The 19468-nt window shown below is 40.7% G+C and overlaps 7 protein-coding genes across 7 annotated transcripts; 3 read left to right on the forward strand and 4 right to left on the reverse strand.

Annotated features, from left to right (window-relative positions):
* Window positions 1-141: 141 nt before the first annotated feature.
* On the reverse strand, window positions 142-581 carry PADG_00163 (uncharacterized protein; the record flags this gene model as incomplete). Its single annotated transcript, XM_010757417.1, has 3 exons — window positions 142-264; window positions 304-357; window positions 453-581. 3 exons carry the CDS (start codon window positions 579-581, stop codon window positions 142-144), a joined length of 306 nt encoding a protein of 101 aa, XP_010755719.1.
* A 618-nt stretch (window positions 582-1199) lies between these two features.
* Window positions 1200-2977, forward strand: PADG_00164 (uncharacterized protein; the record flags this gene model as incomplete). The annotated part of the gene is made up of 2 exons (XM_010757418.1): window positions 1200-1359; window positions 2817-2977. The coding sequence occupies 2 exons, from the start codon at window positions 1200-1202 to the stop codon at window positions 2975-2977; spliced, it is 321 nt and encodes a 106-aa protein (XP_010755720.1).
* Window positions 2978-4806: 1829 nt separating this feature from the next.
* On the forward strand, window positions 4807-5148 carry PADG_00165 (uncharacterized protein; the record flags this gene model as incomplete). The annotated part of the gene is made up of 2 exons (XM_010757419.1): window positions 4807-4865; window positions 4914-5148. The coding sequence occupies 2 exons, from the start codon at window positions 4807-4809 to the stop codon at window positions 5146-5148; spliced, it is 294 nt and encodes a 97-aa protein (XP_010755721.1).
* Window positions 5149-10153: 5005 nt separating this feature from the next.
* PADG_11057 (uncharacterized protein) lies at window positions 10154-10528 on the reverse strand (the record flags this gene model as incomplete). The annotated part of the gene is made up of 1 exon (XM_010758359.1): window positions 10154-10528. One exon carries the CDS (start codon window positions 10526-10528, stop codon window positions 10154-10156), a length of 375 nt encoding a protein of 124 aa, XP_010756661.1.
* Window positions 10529-12842: 2314 nt separating this feature from the next.
* Window positions 12843-13655, reverse strand: PADG_00166 (uncharacterized protein; the record flags this gene model as incomplete). The annotated part of the gene is made up of 3 exons (XM_010757927.1): window positions 12843-13029; window positions 13123-13255; window positions 13541-13655. The coding sequence occupies 3 exons, from the start codon at window positions 13653-13655 to the stop codon at window positions 12843-12845; spliced, it is 435 nt and encodes a 144-aa protein (XP_010756229.1).
* Window positions 13656-13925: 270 nt separating this feature from the next.
* Window positions 13926-15014, forward strand: PADG_00167 (uncharacterized protein; the record flags this gene model as incomplete). Its single annotated transcript, XM_010757928.1, has 1 exon — window positions 13926-15014. The coding sequence occupies one exon, from the start codon at window positions 13926-13928 to the stop codon at window positions 15012-15014; it is 1089 nt and encodes a 362-aa protein (XP_010756230.1).
* Window positions 15015-16822: 1808 nt separating this feature from the next.
* Window positions 16823-18971, reverse strand: PADG_00168 (CMGC/SRPK protein kinase; the record flags this gene model as incomplete). The annotated part of the gene is made up of 5 exons (XM_010757420.1): window positions 16823-17263; window positions 17339-17579; window positions 17653-17752; window positions 17812-18650; window positions 18745-18971. 5 exons carry the CDS (start codon window positions 18969-18971, stop codon window positions 16823-16825), a joined length of 1848 nt encoding a protein of 615 aa, XP_010755722.1.
* Between the last annotated feature and the right edge of the window lie 497 nt (window positions 18972-19468).

Raw genomic sequence — 19468 nt, forward strand, 5'->3', positions numbered from 1 at the left:
GACTGACCGGTCTGCTCACTCCCGATGATGCGCTGAGTTGATGGTCTGGGGAGGACACCATGATTTCTTTTGCTTCTGGCGGTTCTTGCTCCTCCTTTTCTCACTTCAGAAAAACGATGCTGAACCGTTTGATAGATAAACTTACTTCCCATGTCCAGCAGGAATGTGACGAGAAAAGTAGACCGCAGAAGATAACCCTCCAATCATGGTTCTTATGAAAACGATAATGATATTTAGTCTCGTATTCTCCAGCTTTTCCAATTTCTATTGTTGATGGTATGGAATATAGAATAATGAACTTACCCATGCCTTCTGCCGGCAATCCACAGTATTCCGGCAATCGACGTCGGTATGACACTAGATAGGTATATTTTGTTAGTTTTGCTGAGATTAAACTACACTTCATGTTTCAACGAGATTAAGGCTCTAGAGGGAAAATGTTAAATACGAACATATAGGTTCGGGGAACAGTAATCCCAAGACGGCCTCTGTGGTATATCTTGCGACTGCCCTGAAGAAACTGCGAGACTGAGAGATGGGAGGAAAGCAGCCGCTGCAAAAAGCGCATGAAGTGATTTCATGTTGAGATATATTTTTTATCTATTATTCATCTCTTTATTTTTTGATTGTCTGGGTTCCCTCATCAATGTATATATTAAAGGTCGCTTTGAAATATAGGTTATATACTTCTGGGAATCGTTCTCTGTTAAACATATAGGCAAAATTATAGATGAATCTCATCAGATGCGTCATTTTATTATCCAATATCCTAAAGCCTTGGGTGATACAACAGTTGAATCAAATTATAGTTCAACCACATCAAACTGTAGTTCACCAAGAAGCTTTGAACGACCCAAATAAGAATATCTACCGGCACATTTGCCATATTTGCCCTGTCCCTGGGGGAAACCCATGTCCAAGCTTTCGTGCGTCAGGTGGCCGTTCGTCAGGTGGCGTGGTCAGAGGCACACATCATCCAACGGTGGAAAGGGGAAGTTGAGTTAGGGATAAGAAACTCCCGTTTTTTCATCGCAAGGTCCACCAAAGAATCTCAATTTCATACGTGCCATAATCAGCATGCGGCTTTGACTTCTTTTCCCCCCCCCCCCTTGAAACAGCTGCTAGTTTTGCATGGTACATCCGATCAAGATAAAATTTCCAGTGTCTCCTGATACCACAACGTCAGGTTAGTTAGTTACATGTTCAGCGCTGTTTGCGCCCTTTGGCATTGCGGCACTGGCCTTCTCGGCTCTCGCCACTATGCATTCCCACTACCACTCATTGCACGGTTGAAGATTAGCCATGTATATATAGTTGATGCCAATTTCATAGGAGCAGGAGCTGGTGTTGAGCCAGTAGGTAAGGGTAGGTTGGCAGGATGGTTGTGGTAGAACAGCCGAGAAATTTGGCAATCGCCGGACGTTAGTTAAATCCTGACATGATCGGTAAACTCCTGGGACGAAGAAGTTGAATAGGCGGATAAGGAAGACTTTTACATGGTTGCATGGTTCATGTACTAACTACCATTCATTGTTTCCTGTGGGTCAAACTTCAACTCTGCTTCCCCACGATCTGAGCTAAGTTAATTAAGCGATCCACCAATCGGGAGTCAGGTCCTTATCTTTACCATGGATCTTCTAAGATTGTAAGACGGGTGAGAGGGGTGAAATACCAGCCGCGCGAAATATTCTAAATTCTTGAAGACCATTCCTGATACGGTCATATGACAATAAATTCCATCCTGGGTATTCTCTTGTCAAAACGCAAGCACAGTGCTGCAGTGTGAGCTCAAGACAGAGTTTTGTATTTTTATCTGAAGGCGAAAGCATTAATGTAATTTTATCATCTAATGAATGCTCTCCTATGGTTTTTCTTCCTTTATTTCTATTTTATAGTTCCCGAACTCTTAGTTACTTTCTTTTTTCATCAAAAGAGTAATCTTATGCATAATGAATTCGTTTTAACCAGCTAATCAAAAGTTTGATTTGTAAGACTAGGAAGAAAATTCAATATTCATCTTACTCTATGGTCTAAGTTTGAGTTACATTGTAATGATGCGGCGGCGGAGATGGGGGAGTCAACAATGACATCGCGTAGAGAAGGTTACTTGAGAAGCTGAATAAGTGGGCTTGACTAGTTAACGAAGTAGACAAGCATATTGCCTACAAATAGAAGAGTGGAGGCAGAAGTGCCTTCTAAACTTCATCAGTGGCATAATTCTCATAATCTTCTGCAGTGATTATCGATACAAGACTACCCTGGTGGTGCGGAGAAATTTGTTTCCATGACCAAGAGAAGGGCAGTTGGTGCCAACATTCGACATATCTCAGTGTTTTAAAGGTTTAGGTGTCCTAGCAAACCCTCATTGGCTGTTGACAACATTTTGAGAAGTTTTATAAGTTTAAAAGAATAATTCTCATAAACTTACTTTAAGGATGAAGAAGTATAAAATTAAGTTTAACAGTTAAAGAAAAGCTTATTTAAATTACATGTCACTAGATCTGTGACTTAAAGTTTATTTCTCATTGGATTACTTTTATTTCAACACTATTCAACTAATGTATTTCCCAAGCAAGTGCAACACCCAAGTGAGTGCAATACCAAAACCAACCAGAGCTCAACTCATTAGATTATAATTCAAAATATCTCAATGCTACAACACTCAATTAAAGTATATTAAATTACACACAGTTGAGAACATCTTAATTATGTATGTCTGAGAATATTACAATTGCTGTAGTATTATAAAGCTCATTAGCATGAAGCAGATACAGATAGTGAGAATATATGAAATTGAATAACTGACTGTTCAATAGATGCTGCAGACTCTGCAGATGCTGCAGATAAAGCTGTTAGGCTCAGCGCCCGACCGAGCCCGACCGAGGCCCGGCGCCTGGTTAGACTCGACCCGGCGCCCGGCGCGTCTGACCGAGCCCGACCGAGGCCCGGTGCCCGGTTAGACTCGACGTCGGATTAAGCTCGGCGCCCGATTAGGCCTAATCCTCATCACGTGACCACGTGAACCATGCGGGTCCCCCTTTCATCCCATCAAGCTTAGTATTTCGTTATATAGCAGTTAGCAACGCAGAGAGTTTCCTTCTTATGCAGCTCGCATTCGCACCCTAACAGTGGGTTATTGCCAATTTTCATGGGACCAACTCCAAGCCTCCATCACTCCTTATTCTTCTCTTTTTCAGCTTCATTATCCTTACAACACTTGATTTTTCTATTGGTATCTTTAATAGTGAGAACTACCCCTACTTGAACCTGGTGATAGGTTGTTTTAGCTCTGTGGCATTTACTGGCATTGAGAAAGTTCTCTAATTCAGTGGTCTGTTGCTCATTAAGTTCCACATGAATTAGACTTGCTTTGAATATCTTGTTCAAATGACATGTCAAGGTGAGTGATTTCAAATCAAAAGTATCTCTAATACTTTGTATAGTGTTTTCCACTATATTAATATGGAGTTTCAGCTTTTGGATTGTCTTTGATGAGGATAGCTGAGAAGAAGAGATAGATATGTGATCTGAATCATTCTCATCTTCATAAATCTGCAGTAAAGGAGGTGATGAGATTCACTGCTTAAGAGTGTCAAGAACTCAGTCAGAATTCCATGAATATATGCCATGTTGAGCCCATTCTGCAGCTATTGTATCAGATTTAAAGATCTGCTTTCACATAGCTGTTACAAACTTAAGGGAACACCCCGCATGAACAATCAAGGAATCATTGGGTAGGAATAAACCTAATGAGAGGGCTGACAGAGACTAAGTGACGGAACAGCAGGACATGTTTCCAGAGAGGGTACAGATCACGTGACTGATAGATTGGTATGACTGATAGATTCATCTATCAAACCTATCAGTAGATTAGTATGATCAGTATATCAGATCTACCAGATCTACCAGAGGATTTCATCATGTATATAAAGACGCTCATTATCCTTAGGATCAAGGAAGCTTATCTTCTTGATCATGATCAATTTCATTACACTTTGAGAACACTCTACCTTTCAACTATTCTATTCAGTTATAATCATAGTTTTGGTTCTCTTGAGATACTCTTCTACCACATCTATGTCTCTTACAGATCATTAGAGTCTTAGACACCTGTCTTAGCTATTATCAGTAATAGAGATTAATATTTCTATTGTTCAATTCTAGTGGCAGCTGATCTTTCTACAGTGATCAAGTACAATAAGATACTTAGTTAATCTGATCTTAATTGACTCAGATGAATGCTTGCTGTAACAGAGCCAAGTCCAGTTAACATTGATCATCTCTATATCTGAGGTCATGGAGAACCTTCTGCTTGAAGGAAATATTTATTGAGAAGTCTGTACATGAACATATCTTTATCACAACAGATGAATCAAGATAAGATACCTCTGAACCTTTAATGGAAATCTAACAATGACATCATGAGCTGGATCAGTGATGAATGGACCAAAGAGAGACATACAAGAACTAGTAAAGGTGAACAAAACCTTGACTGAGAAAATCAAGATGTTGGAATTTGCTATAGCCACTAGAGGAATGAAGGTGAACCCACCAGTATCATTCTCAAAAGAATCAGGAAAACTACAAGTCTTTTTGACACAGATAGATGTCTACCTCACTGCCAACACATCTAAAGTCATGAGTGAAGCAGACAAAGTCTTGATGGCTTTGACCTATCTATCTGAAGCAGTCTTTGACTAGTTTGAACCAAGAGTCAGAGAATGATTCCATGAAAAGAAAGAAGATCAAGATGAAAACACTGAATGAGTCTTCAAGAGATATGACAACTTTGTTAAGCTACTCAAAATGACATTTGAAGCAATAGATGAGAAAGGCACAGCAACTCAAAGAATCTATCAGACAAGGTAAACAGGATTAATAGCATATTATACATTAGAATTTCAACAAATAAGCTCTCATTTGGACTGGGATACTGAAGCATTGGCTTCCCAATTCTATCAAAGACTGAAGGAGGAAGTAAAAGATGAAATTGCAAGAGAGAAGAATAAACTGAACACTCTACAAGGCATGATAGAACTTGCAGTACAGATTAACAACTGCATGTATGAGCAATGCTGGGAAAAGAAAGAGCAATACTTCCACAACATCAGAACCCAGAAGAAACAGAGCGACTCTTACAGACCATGATCTATGAAGCTCAATACAACTGTGAAGACAGAATGCTTCAAAGAAGAAAAAGAACAGCAATGTCAGAGAGAAAGATTATGCTTTCTATATGAGAAATCAGAGCATATGACAAGGCAATGCCCTCAACACAACAACAACAGGAAGCTAAGGACTATATGGGGAGGGCATCAAGCAACAAAATATCTGCAGGCCATCAAACAGCAGCTGAAGACCTCTGAACAGGCAGAAAATCCAACAGAGGATAAAGAAGAAACCTAGGTGATAAGAATCATCAGAGCTGGATTTCAACATTACTAACTCAGTTCTGAAGTGAGGCAGTATTACCAGAGATAGGCAGAAAGAAGAACACTTCAGTTCTGAGAAAATCATAAACAATTCACATGGAAATTTTATGAGAAATGAGTTCAAAAATTATGAGAAGAAAACAAATCACTCACATTCAGACTAAAACATTCATAGTGTGAATACCACACTAAGTAAATGAACAAAGCCATTTCAGAATCAACTCATCTATGATATAAGGAATTTGAAATAAACAGATATGAGTATAAATATCATTAACAAGCACAAAGAGATGATATCAAATGACAGCAGACTGATCTGAACCACTCTTATCATAGAACATTCTACTCTTATAAAGTGAAAGATTGTATGACATGCAGAGAAGAAGAGGATGATGAGGAAATATCTGATTCACAGAACATGACAGATCTACAACACCTAGAACATGGAAGACTTCATTGATTATTTTGCTTTAAAGATAACTGTATTATATATATAAAGAGCAAGAAGAACTCAGAATATTTTCCAAGAAGAAGAAAACAAAAAAAGAGACATCTTTATCATATCATATCAGTGTATAACAGTGATGATAATGAAACTGCTCACTGACAGTGATAATGATAAAGATCTCATCTCAGAATATGTTGAAAGTATCAATGACACTGATTGACAAAAGATCATTATAATGCTCTCACAACAACTTGAACTTCTCCAATTCAGAATACAGCAGTTTGAAAATATCAACTATGAAAAGCTACAGAAAGCTAAATCAAAGACTACCAACTGAGAATGCTCAGAAGTATCATGAATACTATGCTGAAGCAACAACTGCAGAATTCATAAAGAGAAGAAAATGAAAGAAGGATATTACTCATATATATCATGATGAGAAGGAGATCATCTCAGAAGAATCTCCTACAAACTAACCTTCATGCCAGAATGGCTAAAAGAAGACCTTAGACTGAATTTGAATCATGAAAAATATAGAGAAATAGCCTGGACATACTGCACTAACCACAGTTGCACAGAAGTGTACCATGTGTATCATAAGCATAGAGCACAGTGGAGATTGATAGAACCCACAGATATATCTGAAGAGGAAAGAATTCATTGATACAAGATTAAAGAACAAATACTGAAAATATGCTACAACACAAAGTGTGATGAAGTGAATTCAGATTCATGGTGTGAAGTGATCAGACTGATACAGAAAGAGAATAACAACCTCAATTGATGAGAAGATGTGAGAAACATTGAGACACTGTGTGTGAAATGCTGAAAGACAACATATCAGTTGATCTCAGAGCAATACTAAAATCATCAAAAAATGACTATATTACTCAGAATTAGTGTCTTGAGATAGCAAAAGAGGATAGCAGTTAGCTGCCACAGACAGATCACTGCACTTGAAGTTCTTAGTAGAACTAGAAGGACAAAGCACACATGTACTACTAGATTCAGAAGCAACAGGTATATTTATGAAAAAGAGGTACATGGAGAAGGAAGCAATTCTGACAAGACAGAAAAAGAATGATTATCTTCTACAGAGACTAGGTGAGACAGATCTAGAATAAGTCAACAGAGAAACATACTTCATGACAATGAAAACAGAAGACTATAAAGAAAGAATTGTATTTGATATAACACAAACCAGGAGCTATGATATGGTACTAGAATACCCATGGCTAAAAAAACACAATCTGAAGATTAACTGGTGTGAGGAAAAGATAAGGCTAACAAAATATGAATATTTTTTGAGACTAGACACTTAGTGACCCAGCGACCACAGCACTGAATGGACCAGAGGCATAGCTATGAACAAAGAGATTTGAGCAATAAAGAATATTAGAATGCTTAGAGAGATGGAAGAATTAATAAGTTTGCAAGCTATGATGGGAACAGCAATATCAGAGAAGTATTCAGAATTCTGAGAGTTATTCTGAGAGAAGGAATTGTTGCAGAGTCTGCTGAGACATCAAGATTGAAATCATGAAATATCAATACAAGAAGACAAGAAACCAGTCTACTCAGCAATCTACTAAATGATAGAGAAAGAACTATCTGAAATTCAGAGATATTTGAATAAAAACAAAGCAAAAGAGTTAATATGATCATTGATATCATCAGCAGAATACTCAGTGATCTTTGTTCTAGAGAAAGACAGAAGTCTACAGTTATGTGTAGATTACAGACAGCTGAACAGCATAATGACAAAGAATTGATACTCTTTACCCCTCATCAAAAAGATACAGAACAGGTTTCAAAGAGTAATATGATTTACCACACTAGACTTGAGAGGAGCCTACAATCTGGTAAGAATGAAGAAGGGTGATGAATGGAAAACAGTATTTACAACACAGTTTGAACTTTATGAATATTTGATTATATCTTTTGAACTCATCAATGCACCAGTGATATTTCAAGCAATGATAAATCAAGTATTGTATGAATACTTGGACAAGTTTGTGGTGACATACCTAGATGACATATTGATATACACCCATGGAGACAGACTGGACCATGCAGAAAAAGTCAAGATGGTTTTGAAGAAATTACAGAACAATCATCTACTGTTGAAATCAGAGAAATGCAAATTCTTCAGAAAAGAAGTGAGATTTTTAGAACACATCATCTCAATAAAAGAAATACAAATGAATTCAGACAAAATAAAAGTGATAATAAACTAGCTCATATCTAAGAATATTATAGAAATATAATTATTTCACAGACTAACAAACTACTACTGAATCTACATTGAATGATTTTCAGAAATAGCAAAAGCACTGACAATACTCTTCAAGAAGAACACACTCTTTGTGTGGAGAGACAAACAGCAACAAGCATTTGAAAAGATAAAAGATGTATTTCAGCATAGAGAATATGCAAAGACACTTCAATCCCAGAAAGTCATGCATTATGGACATAGATGCATCAGACTGTGCTATTGAAGCAAGATTATAGCAGTCTGGTGAGCAAGAAAACCTATGACTCATTGCTTGTTTTGCAAGAACAATGGCATTAGCAGAGCAAAATTATGATATACACAACAAATAACTGTTAGCAATAATGAATGTGTTGAAGAAATGATGAGTATATCTGAAAGAAGTCAATCATTAAGTTATGATACTCTTGAACCATCACAATCTACAATACTTCACTATCATGAAGGAGCTAACATGACAGCAAGCGAGATGGTCAGAAACACTGGCAGCATATAATTTCAAGATCAAACACTGCAAAGAAAAAGAGAATATTTGAGCTGATGCTTTGAGCTGGAGATCAGATCTGATGATCAAGCAGAAACAGAGACAGACACTCTTCAATGTGAATGAAGACAAGAAAATGATCTTCAATTCACAAGCAATAAGAGCAACCTATGCCATTACAAAAAAAACACCTATACTCAACAAAATAAGAGTTTTGAATGAAGACTTGTGGGAGAAGATCAACAGAAAGACAGTGATGAAGGAGGGACTCACACTGTACAAGAAATTTATATATATACTAAAGAAGGTATGAATGGAAGTGATGAGAGAAGAACATGATGCTATTACCTCAGAATACTTCAGCATTGACAAGATTATGAAGAAAATCACAAGAATGTATTACTGGCCAGGAATGTAGGCAGATATATAAAAATATATTAGAAACTGTGAAACTTGTGGAAGAAGCAAGTCAGACTGACATGCATCATACAGATTACTGCAATCAATATCATAGCTAAAGCAACTATGAGAATTGATTGCAATGGATTTTATAGTCAAACTGTCAAAATTCAAAGAATCACAGACAAGAGAAGTATATGATTTGATATTTACAGTCACAAACAGACTGATGAAATACATCTGCTTCATACCATATTGAGAAGTGACATCAGCACCAGAGACCATACACATTGTACTCAGAAATGTGTTTGTGAATTATAAAATGCCAAAAGAGATTATAATAAATAGAGACATGAGATTTACTTCAAAATTCTGACAAACTCTAACAGCATGATTAGGAATAGAAAGCAAGCTTTCAATGGTCTATCACTCACAGACAGATAGACAGACTGAATGATTGAACCAGACAATGAAACAATACTTATGTTGTTATGTCAACTATCAATAAAACAACTGGGTAGAATTACTACCCCTAGTGCAATTGACATATAACAGTTTGAAAAATGCAATCACAGAGTACACATCTTTCTTCATGAACTACAGAAGAGAATCAGACATCCTACAGAAAAGTCTACCAGTCAAGACAAGAGTATAGAAAGCTAAGTTAAGAGCAGAATAGTTACAAGAATTGCATCAACATCTGTGAAAGAAAATCAAATTCATCAGCAAATGAATGAAGCACTACTATGACAAAAAATGCCAGAAGGTACCTCATTTTAGAGAGGGAGAGAAAGTGTTTCTATTACAAAGAAACATCAAAATCAGATGATCAAATGAAAAATTAGACCACAAAAAGTTAGAATCATTTGAAATTGCAAGAAAAACAGAACCAGTTAATTACAAACTTCAATTATTGAAAACTATGTGAATACACCTTATTTTTCATGTCTCACTACTGGAAATAACATCACAAAATGCTAAATAATACAGAACAAAAGTCAATCTAAAAGAAAAAGAATATAAGATTAAAAGAATTCTAAACAAATAAAGAATTAATGAAAAAGATCACTACCTAATCAAGTGAAAAGAATGTGATATCTCAGAAAATATCTGAGAATCTATTGAACATCTGGCAAATGTAACACAGATGATTCAACAGTTTCATTGATGAAATTCAGAGACTGATTCAACTGAGTGAGCTGTGAATCAGAAAGTTCAAAAGAGAAGTCATCAATAGTTGTGAGAAGCTGCTCCACCTCTTGTTGATGAGCAGCTTGTGCCTCACACTGTTTTTTCTCCTCCTCTTCTAACTTTTTCAATTCCTCTAAAGATTTCATATCAGATTTGAGAAAATGACTAGCACATTTATGGAGAAACTTCTTTTGTTTTTGAAGACAAAGCAACTTTTGAAGGGTTTGAGTCTTTTCTTCCTCCAACTTCTCCTGAGCACAGTATAACTTGTTCCAGTCAGAATGAGAAATGCTGGAATTCATGACACAACAACAGTCAACTTGAACACATTCACTATACTTTTTCAATTTATCAGATTTAATGCAAGGGTGATTTGACTGTGAACAATGAAGGCAAGATAAGAGCATGATAAAGTCTTGTCTATTGATATCAGCAGCAAGTTCATGACAGTGAATCATCTGACCACAGACCATGATGGTAAAATGAAAGAAAAGAAGACTTACAGAAATGAAATCCAACAAGATACAGAAGAACTACTATTTATGACAAATTGCTGAGGACAGCTCAACAAAGAAAGAGGGAAATGATATTACAAATCTAAGAAAACACCCTACATGAACAATCAAGAAATCATTAGGTAGGAATAAATCTAATAAGAGAGCTGACAGAGACTAAGTGACAAAACAGCAGAACTGTTTCCAGAGAGGGTACAGATCATATGACTGATAGATTGATATGACTGATAAATTCATCTATCAAACCTACTAGTAGATTAGTATGATCAGTATATCAGATCTACCAGATCTACCAGAGGATTTCATCATGTATATAAAGACGCTCATTACTCTTAGGATCAAAGAAGCTTATCTTCTTGATCATGATTAATTTTATTACACTTTGAGAACACTCTACCTTTCAACTATTCTATTCAGTTATAATCATAGTTTTGATTCTCTTGGGATACTCTTCTACCACATCTATATCTCTTACAGATTATTAGAGTCTTAGACACCTGTCTTAGCTATTATTAGTAATAGAGATCAATATTTATATCATTCAATTCTAGTGGCAGCTGACCTTTCTACAGTGATCAAGCACAATAAGGCACTTAGTCGACCTGATCTTAATCAACTCAGGTGAATGCTTGCTATAACAGAGCCAAGTCCGGTTAACAATAGCAGAGAGATTTTGTAGAAACTATCATTTTTCATACTTAACAAGACCATGACATGCAGCATAGTTGACTGCTTTTGAATGATAATACTTATATTGCTGAAATGGTAGACTATTCAGAGATTGTAGCAAATGAGTGGCATGTGATGAAAATTCATATAGAATTATCTTATGAAGATCTGTGTATTGTATGAACTCAAACAGAATCTGAAGATGTTCAAATCATGTATTGATATATTCAATATCTTTAACTGTCACTCTCTTTGGATTCATTGGCATCTGTTTCACCCTCTTATACTCAGGTAGATGTTCAATGAACCTATAAGTCTATATCTTGCTGACTTTTGAAGAAGAGGTAGTAGGATCTATATGCTGACATCTGAGCATTGAATTTGTGAAATCTTCAATGTGTTCAGCTGTGAGAGGACAATTCTTTTCATCAAGCAGCTTGACCCATTGTTTAATTACATTCTTCTGACTCTCATTTAATCTCTTGTTAGCTGGAATCTTCGCAGTATTCAGATTCCTTCCATTGATAAGGAACCTCAAATTCTCATGACAGAGGCAGTATTTTGAAATTTGGGTTTTTTTGATGGTAAGTGACAGCTTTTTGAATACAGTCTTCAATATTTTTATCCTTCTTTGACATTGTGGTGAGTTATTAATTGATGAAGATGATGAAGATGATGAAATTGCAAGATTTTTATCATTTTGGTGTTTTTATCGTTTTTGTGTGGCGCACCCACATGAGGTGTGGGTTGCGCAGCGGCACGATTAGTTAGGACTAGCTAGCTCGCTTTTAGCTCCCCAACAACGTTCCCCGGAGTCTAATGCGGGGCACATGAATCGTGCTTCTAGAAAGTATGCTGCTTCTCTCGTATCTGATACGCTACTGAGATAGGGGAACCTCGGATAGTTTCGGAGCGCGACATCAATCGAAAAGGTCCTTGTTTATTCCAAACCCAAAAGAAAGGGATCGATCGGGTATTGCGGTGGGAAAACACATGGTTTACAACTATAAGTCCTCTCACAAAATGGATGCTTGGTCTTGAATTTCCGCCACAAACCCAGGGTGAATCGTAAGACATAATTCAAACCTTAGTTTCATAGGAGTTGTTGTGGTTGTAGCTAGCTACCTTTAGTTCTATTTCCCCTCCATGGAACGGCTACATGTCAGGACTACGTCACAAGAGGAGCATGTTGTACGGTATGGAGTATGTTATCAAGCACTACCGCGTTGGATTTATCCCAGCTGCACCAAGCTCATGTCCGGTTCATACACGTATCCAGATGATACACAACTACGGCTGTCCTCCGAGATGTATGGAATTCCTGTACATGTGCTAATCTGAGTAACTATGTCGAAGCAAGATCATCGCCAAGCTGTATAACTATCTCAAAATCGGAAATAAACTGCCAAGGTTTCCAAAACATGCCATTCCTTCAACCACCACTCGCAGTTCTGGCCTCCTCTGTTTCTGATTCATCACCACTCTCGTCCCTAGGGAGGCGATCCGGAAACCATCCAAACCGACCAAACTCAACAGAGTACTCCCCCATGCCATCCACATGCACATCGACCCCTTCCTCTTCGAGCACAGCGGCCTGTCTCGCTGCAGATCCGGGACCGCTATTCCAGGCTCAGCGACGGGACTGGAAGAATGCATTCAGGGAAAAAGAAACGAGACAGATGAACTAGTAGATGAACGAAATTGCTACATACCGATGTGAGATCATCCCCTTCGCGTTTATGACACGCTGCCATGGCACATTTTGGTCGTGGTAGTAGTGGTCGGTCCCCGGGCTGTTGGAGGGTAGGTATTTAAGGCACATGCCTACTTGTCGTGACCTTTGAGCTGCAGAGGGAGTCAGATTATATACAAAATCGACAATTGAATATATGCTATGCTGTCCGTGTTGTAAGTACAGAGAGGGGATATTTTGAGGTAAAGCTTTTTGAGAGTTAGGACAAGATTCATGAAAACAATCAAGCAATGCTTATATAACGCTTCAGCTGGCATGCTGTAGCCACTCAAATAACAACAGCAGTAATCCGATCACCGTTCCATGCCATGCACAATGCATGTGCATAGAATAATAATGAATCAAAGGAGGTAGAAAGAAAAACCGGGTAGTCTCACGCTGACCCAGAAGCCAGGCAATATGGCCGTAAGAGCACACTTTACCACGGGGGATCTGTTGCACAGCATCATAGACAGAATTGAACCACCACTCTGCCTCATCGGAGCGAGCCATAATTCAAATCATGGATTTTCGGAGTACTTGGATGTACAGGAAATTAATTATGATTCTTTCGTTGCCTGTTTGACGCTTTTTGTCGCGGGTGGATCTTATCTCGTATTCGTATCTCAGATCGTCTCCGGAATACCTATTTTCCGTAGTTATATAATAAATATCTTGACATCACTGACAATTAAAACCTATATCGAAAACTACAGCATCAACCAACAACAACAGCAATAACAACATATCCTAATAATAAGAACAACCGCAACCATAATCATAATGTCCATAGCCGCATATCTAGCCAAAAACTACCTAACAGCAGACCCCCCATCGACCTCCGACCACGTCAAAAAACGGCGAAAGAAGAACAAACATGCAGACACCACCAATTCTGGCGGTCTAATAATCGCAGACGATGACCCACCAGACCTCCGTACCGCATCTTCGAAGCCCAAAAGTCACAGATTCAAACGTGGCAGTGACGAAGAAGATGATGATACCCCCTACACAATAGCTGACGAACGACACTCCGCCGAATTCCGCAAGTCGAAGAAGTCCAGCTGGAAGACGATAGGCGGTCCTGCTGCGCCATCAAATGCTGAGCAGGTAGCTGCTGACGCCATCCTAGCCTCTGCTGCTGCTGAGCGGGCTGCACATGAAGCTGAGGACGAAGACAGGCCTGTAATCGCCGACGGGGATCCCGATGCTGAGCAAGAGAGTGGCGAACTGCGTATGGAATCCGGTGCGCGGACGGGCTTGCAGACGGCCGAAGAGACAGAGGCGATGGTAGTTGCACAGCAGCGCAAGCGTCAACTGGAGTCGTTGGCCATGAAGAAATCTGACCGTGCTGGGAAGGGCGTCGTGGAGCCCGAAACCATATACCGCGATGCGAGCGGGCGGATAATCAATGTTGCCATGAAAAGGGCGGAGGCGCGGAGGGCGGTGCAGGAGGCTGCAGCGGCTGAGGCGGCGGCCAAGGAAGCGTTGACGGGCGATGTACAGCGGCGTGAGAAGGAGGCGCGGAGGGAGGCGCTGAAGGAGGCTAGGTATATGCCGCTTGCCAGGACGGTGGATGATGAGGAAATGAATGCCGAATTGAAGGCTAGGCCGAGGTGGAATGATCCTGCCGCGGAATTTTTGACGAAAGGGACGACGAGTGGAGGTGGCGCTGGGTTCGCTGTTGGAGGCGGGAAGAGCGGGAGGAAAGTGTATACGGGGCCTGCTGCACCCAATCGGTATGGAATACGGCCGGGGCATAGGTGGGATGGGGTGGACCGGGGCAATGGGTTCGAGCAGCAGTGGTTTGAGGCGCGGAATAAAGTACACATGCGGCAGGGGTTGGAGTATGCGTGGGCGATGGATGAGTAAATAAAGCGGCTCTTGTGGTGTTCCGTCGCATTACTTTTACGATTTTGAATTATTTTTTCTCCCAAAGATTCGTTCTTACAATAGCATGGGTTTGCATTTGGGATAGCATGCTTGGATATTCTTTCATATGATGTTTGATGGCATAGTTATAGATATAACCTACTTTGAATCAAACCCGGTACATAGTCGAAACAGTTTATAATTCATGCTCGGTTTTATTCCTTGGAGGTTCCATATATGTACGTACATCATTGCCTGCCAGAATTCGATTCCGGACTCTAGAGCAAATCACCTCATCTATATACTTATTCTAGAGTAAAACTCGACTATCACATTTCCATAACTCCTTCAAATTAAAAGGAAGAAGAATAGCATGGCTAAAAGCGAACCAACAAGTAACTGCGAAAAAATAAACGAAAGGGCCATAACCGCTGAACTCCAATTGTTTATGTAAGTTGTATGTTGTATATAAAGGGGAAAAAAATGTGTAAAAAACTGTCAAAATTAAAATGACAGGATGTGATGTGAATTTGCTAGCATCCATTTCAGCTCATATATCAGCATCCGGGCCTGTCCGTCAATTTTGTCCATCCCACCCCTTTTTCCACACACTTCCCCAGTAATTCGGTCATGAACAGGCCCACAACCAGCATAACGAATGAAGGAAAAGAGAAAGCAGCGGAAGGGAAAACCGGGACAAGGAAACGGACGAGGAATGACAAAGGAGAATTGTTCAAAGTGAACGGCTAGTGGGCAGACGAAGAAGCTGGGACTATATATATGAATATATAAGGAGAGGCTGGGAAATGGATGACATCAAAGGGGGGGAAATGGGGATAGGGGGAAGATATGTGGAATACGGTGAAGAAGAGCGGAGATGGTGGAGGCGGGAAGGGAGCGTATAAGCTAGTAGAGCGTCCCGTTTACGCACATTGGGATATACGGGATGTAGATGTGAAGTCGGTGATATCCACGTCCGTAGGATGCGTGTAAACGTAGAGACGTGGGAACATAGGCTACACACTCCCAACCCTCCGCAGGAGAACATACGTGCAGCAACAAAAATGCATCTATCAATCTATCGAAAAATCAATCAATCATTCAATCAATCCGCCTATCCATCCGTCCATTCGTCCATTCATTCCATCAACCAGCAGATTGATTCCGCAATTCAGATATGGTCAGAGGAGTGGCAGAAGTTGGGAGAAAGAATAAGTGGGAGCGAAGGAAAAAGATGAAAGCGCAGCAGTGGCAGCAATGGCGGTAACATGTAATATAAAGGGTGGCAGATGGTGGTGCGGAAAGCTAGAGTGGAAAAATGTAATGCGGGAACAAGAGAACAAAGAGAGACATCCAGAGCCGTAAAAATTCGATTCCATAGCATAGTAAAATCCAACGACCAAACAACTGGAAGAAAGATTCAAGCTCTGTGTTGTGAACTGTATTTCAAAACCAAGGATCTGGAGGAGGAAAAACGAAAAGAGTAAACACAGGATAGTAGCCGTGAGGCAATAAGGCAGATGGGCAAGATTAGCATCCAAACGTGAGAAAACGAGGAAGGGGGAAAACAAAACAAAGTAACCAAAGGGGACGCAATACATGGTAATCAAATTACCGTTAAGCGTTGGGGATGTGCAGGAGAGGTTGCCAATATTAAATAAATCTCCAGCTCTTTTCTTCATTTTTCGTCTTTCTCTCCCCTTTCTCCGGTATATTCGTTTCTTATAGTTTTCTTTCATATGTCGTTTTTCTCGTCGTCCATACCCATACCAATATCCATATTCCATATTAATATCCACAAAGCCATTCTATCTACTCTTCTTAACCTCCTGTGCCCACCCTTCTATGCCCTCCCCACGACTCCCAACAGGGATACTCAAAAACGCCTGCTCCATCCCTTTCGTGCCATCCAGATACGAATGACTCGCCATGCCACCCGCATTCGCTCTCCTCTCAGGTAACAGCTCGAGCATCGGGCTGAGGAAGTCCGAAATGGCCTTACTATCCTCGGCAGAGAAGTGGTATTTTTCTCTGAGAACGTCTGGGAGCGCCCAGTGGCGGAGTCTATGGATGTTGCGCAGCTCGCCCTTGCGATTGAAGATTTCCTGGCTCCATTTTCCGGATAGGCACAGGGACTTGGGGAAGGGGCCTAGAAGTTCGATGATTTGCGCTATGTGGTCGTCGTCTTTGCCGTATTTGGTGCCGGATTGCGGGTCGAAGAGGTAGTCACCAGTGATGAGTTCGAAAACCTATTGATTTTGAAGAAAACGGACGGTTAGTGAGAACGAGAAAGAGTGTTACGGCGTATATAAGGGAGATAATACCATTGCTGCCATACTCCACACATCTGTGCTAGCACCCCATTTGGCACCAAGTATAACCTCTGGCGAACGGTATTGGCGGGTCTGGATATCGTTGGTGAAGTGATGCCCGACCCAGCAGGCATTCCCTAAATCGGCAATTTTCACTGAAATGATATCGATTTCAACGTCTTCCTCGTTCGATTTCTGGGGGGTAGAGTTTTTATTTAAGGATATGCCGGAGACCTCCCGTTCCAAAATATCACTATAAAAAACGGTCATCAGAATAAGAAAAAATGCATATGAAGTTTCGCGATGATAAGTTGTAGGGAACCCACGTTGTCTTTTCTCTTTGTTTTTGTGTTTCATCTTCGAGCGTCTCTGGATCTTTGATTCCCAATCGATCTTTCATTGAAAGGTTCGCTGTACTTGTTGTGGCTACAAGGAAACAGTTAACTACTGCGCATCAAGTGGGTAGGGGTAAGTTTTAGGCTGACCTGGTGAATCCTTTAAAATCTGGTTGAGGCTACTATGAGAGTTTTGGTTGGAGGCATGAGTGCGGAAAGGGTCGATACCGCTAAAGCTGGCGTTAAGAGGGCTTGGTAGAGGTTGACTTCCAGTGATCAAAGTTCTTCTCCGCCGCCGACCATTGCGGTTATCCTCTTTATTTTCCTTTTTAGTTTCTTCCTCCTTGACACAGGTCTTCACGATCTGCTCCACATCACCAATCTCGATCAGGACGTTTTCCGGCTTTAGGTCGGTATGGATAATGCCACAATCGCGGTGCAGGTAATCCAGTCCAAGCAAAACCTGCTTAGTGATTTGCTTAACGAGGGCCATCGGGATTCCACGGTGATTCCAGCGCTTGATCAAACCCAGTAGATTTTCACCCAAAACCTCGAAGACCATACAGACGTGGACCCCGTTGGGACCACGATGCTCGAACGAATCCAAGAGGCTAACGACGTGCTTTCGACCTGGGTGATTCGGGTTCGCCTGGACTATCTTATTCAGAAGCTTGATCTCATCGATTGCGGTTTCAGTGTAGTGTGCGGCTGACCGCACGACCTTTAGTGCAACATGTTTTCCGTTCGTAGTATCGCGCGACAGCCAGACAGTGGAGAAATGCCCCCAGCCAAGTTTGCGGACGACGATGTAGCGGCCATTATTGTAGGATTCACCGGGGCGTACTGGGTGGTAACCTCCTTTGCAATAGTCCTCGGAGTCTTCTTCGTCAGCGGTTATTTCGGTGGGGTCATCTGTAGAGGAGGAAGATGGGGAACGAGAGAAGGGGGAGCCATAGGTAGTTTTGAAGGTATGTGGGTTGATAGAAACCCTGCAGTAGATGAGTTAGAATATACCGTTCTATCAACACATGCAATAATAATAATACATGAAAAAATGCGTAAGGGAAGAAAAGATCCGCCCACCCTGGTTGCTTGGAAGCTGATGCGGGCATGGCGGTGGGGCCCGGAAAGGCGTCTCCCGGCGCAGCAGAGGGGGCAGACTCGTTCGTAACGATGGGCCTGAGGTCAGTTCCCTTCCTTCGCTTCTTGCCAGCGTTGTTCCCGTTAGTAGAGTTGGTTACGTTAGCAGTGCTGCTGGCCATCTGTTTTGCCTTGTTAATCGCAGCTTTCTTAATATCGCCCCCATTCATCGTTAGCTGGAAGCGAGAGCCGGTGAAGCCAGGGTGGAGAGGGAAATAATCCGCTGGTTTTTTCCTGTCAGCTGCTGGAGTGGGAGGTTGAGTAGAGGCTAAGTAGATGGTGAGGGAATGAGGTGGGTGATGTTGATAGGTGCTGGTGAGGGCTGGCTGCTGGCCGCAGGTCTTTTAGGTATGGTTGGGTTCTGCAGGCCCAAGAGGGAAAGGCGGGAAGTGGGCAGCAGCCCAGAGACCACCAAAGAAGGGATGGCCAAAGACGGGGAAATATCAGGAAATGACAATTACGGGAGATCCTCACGGCACCAGAAATGCAGGAAATGGGAGAGGCCGTTGCTGGGTGAGGATGGGTTGCGTTGGGTTGAGGTTGAGGTTGAGGTTGTTCAAACGATGATGATGAAGCATATAGAATGGGGGGTAACTACCGTTAACTAGGAGTGGCAGTCATAACAGAATAGTTTATAATACATCGACCAAGGGAGTGGAACCCACGT

Source organism: Paracoccidioides brasiliensis (genome assembly GCF_000150735.1).
Source record: "Paracoccidioides brasiliensis Pb18 unplaced genomic scaffold supercont2.1, whole genome shotgun sequence".
NCBI lineage: Eukaryota > Fungi > Ascomycota > Eurotiomycetes > Onygenales > Ajellomycetaceae > Paracoccidioides > Paracoccidioides brasiliensis.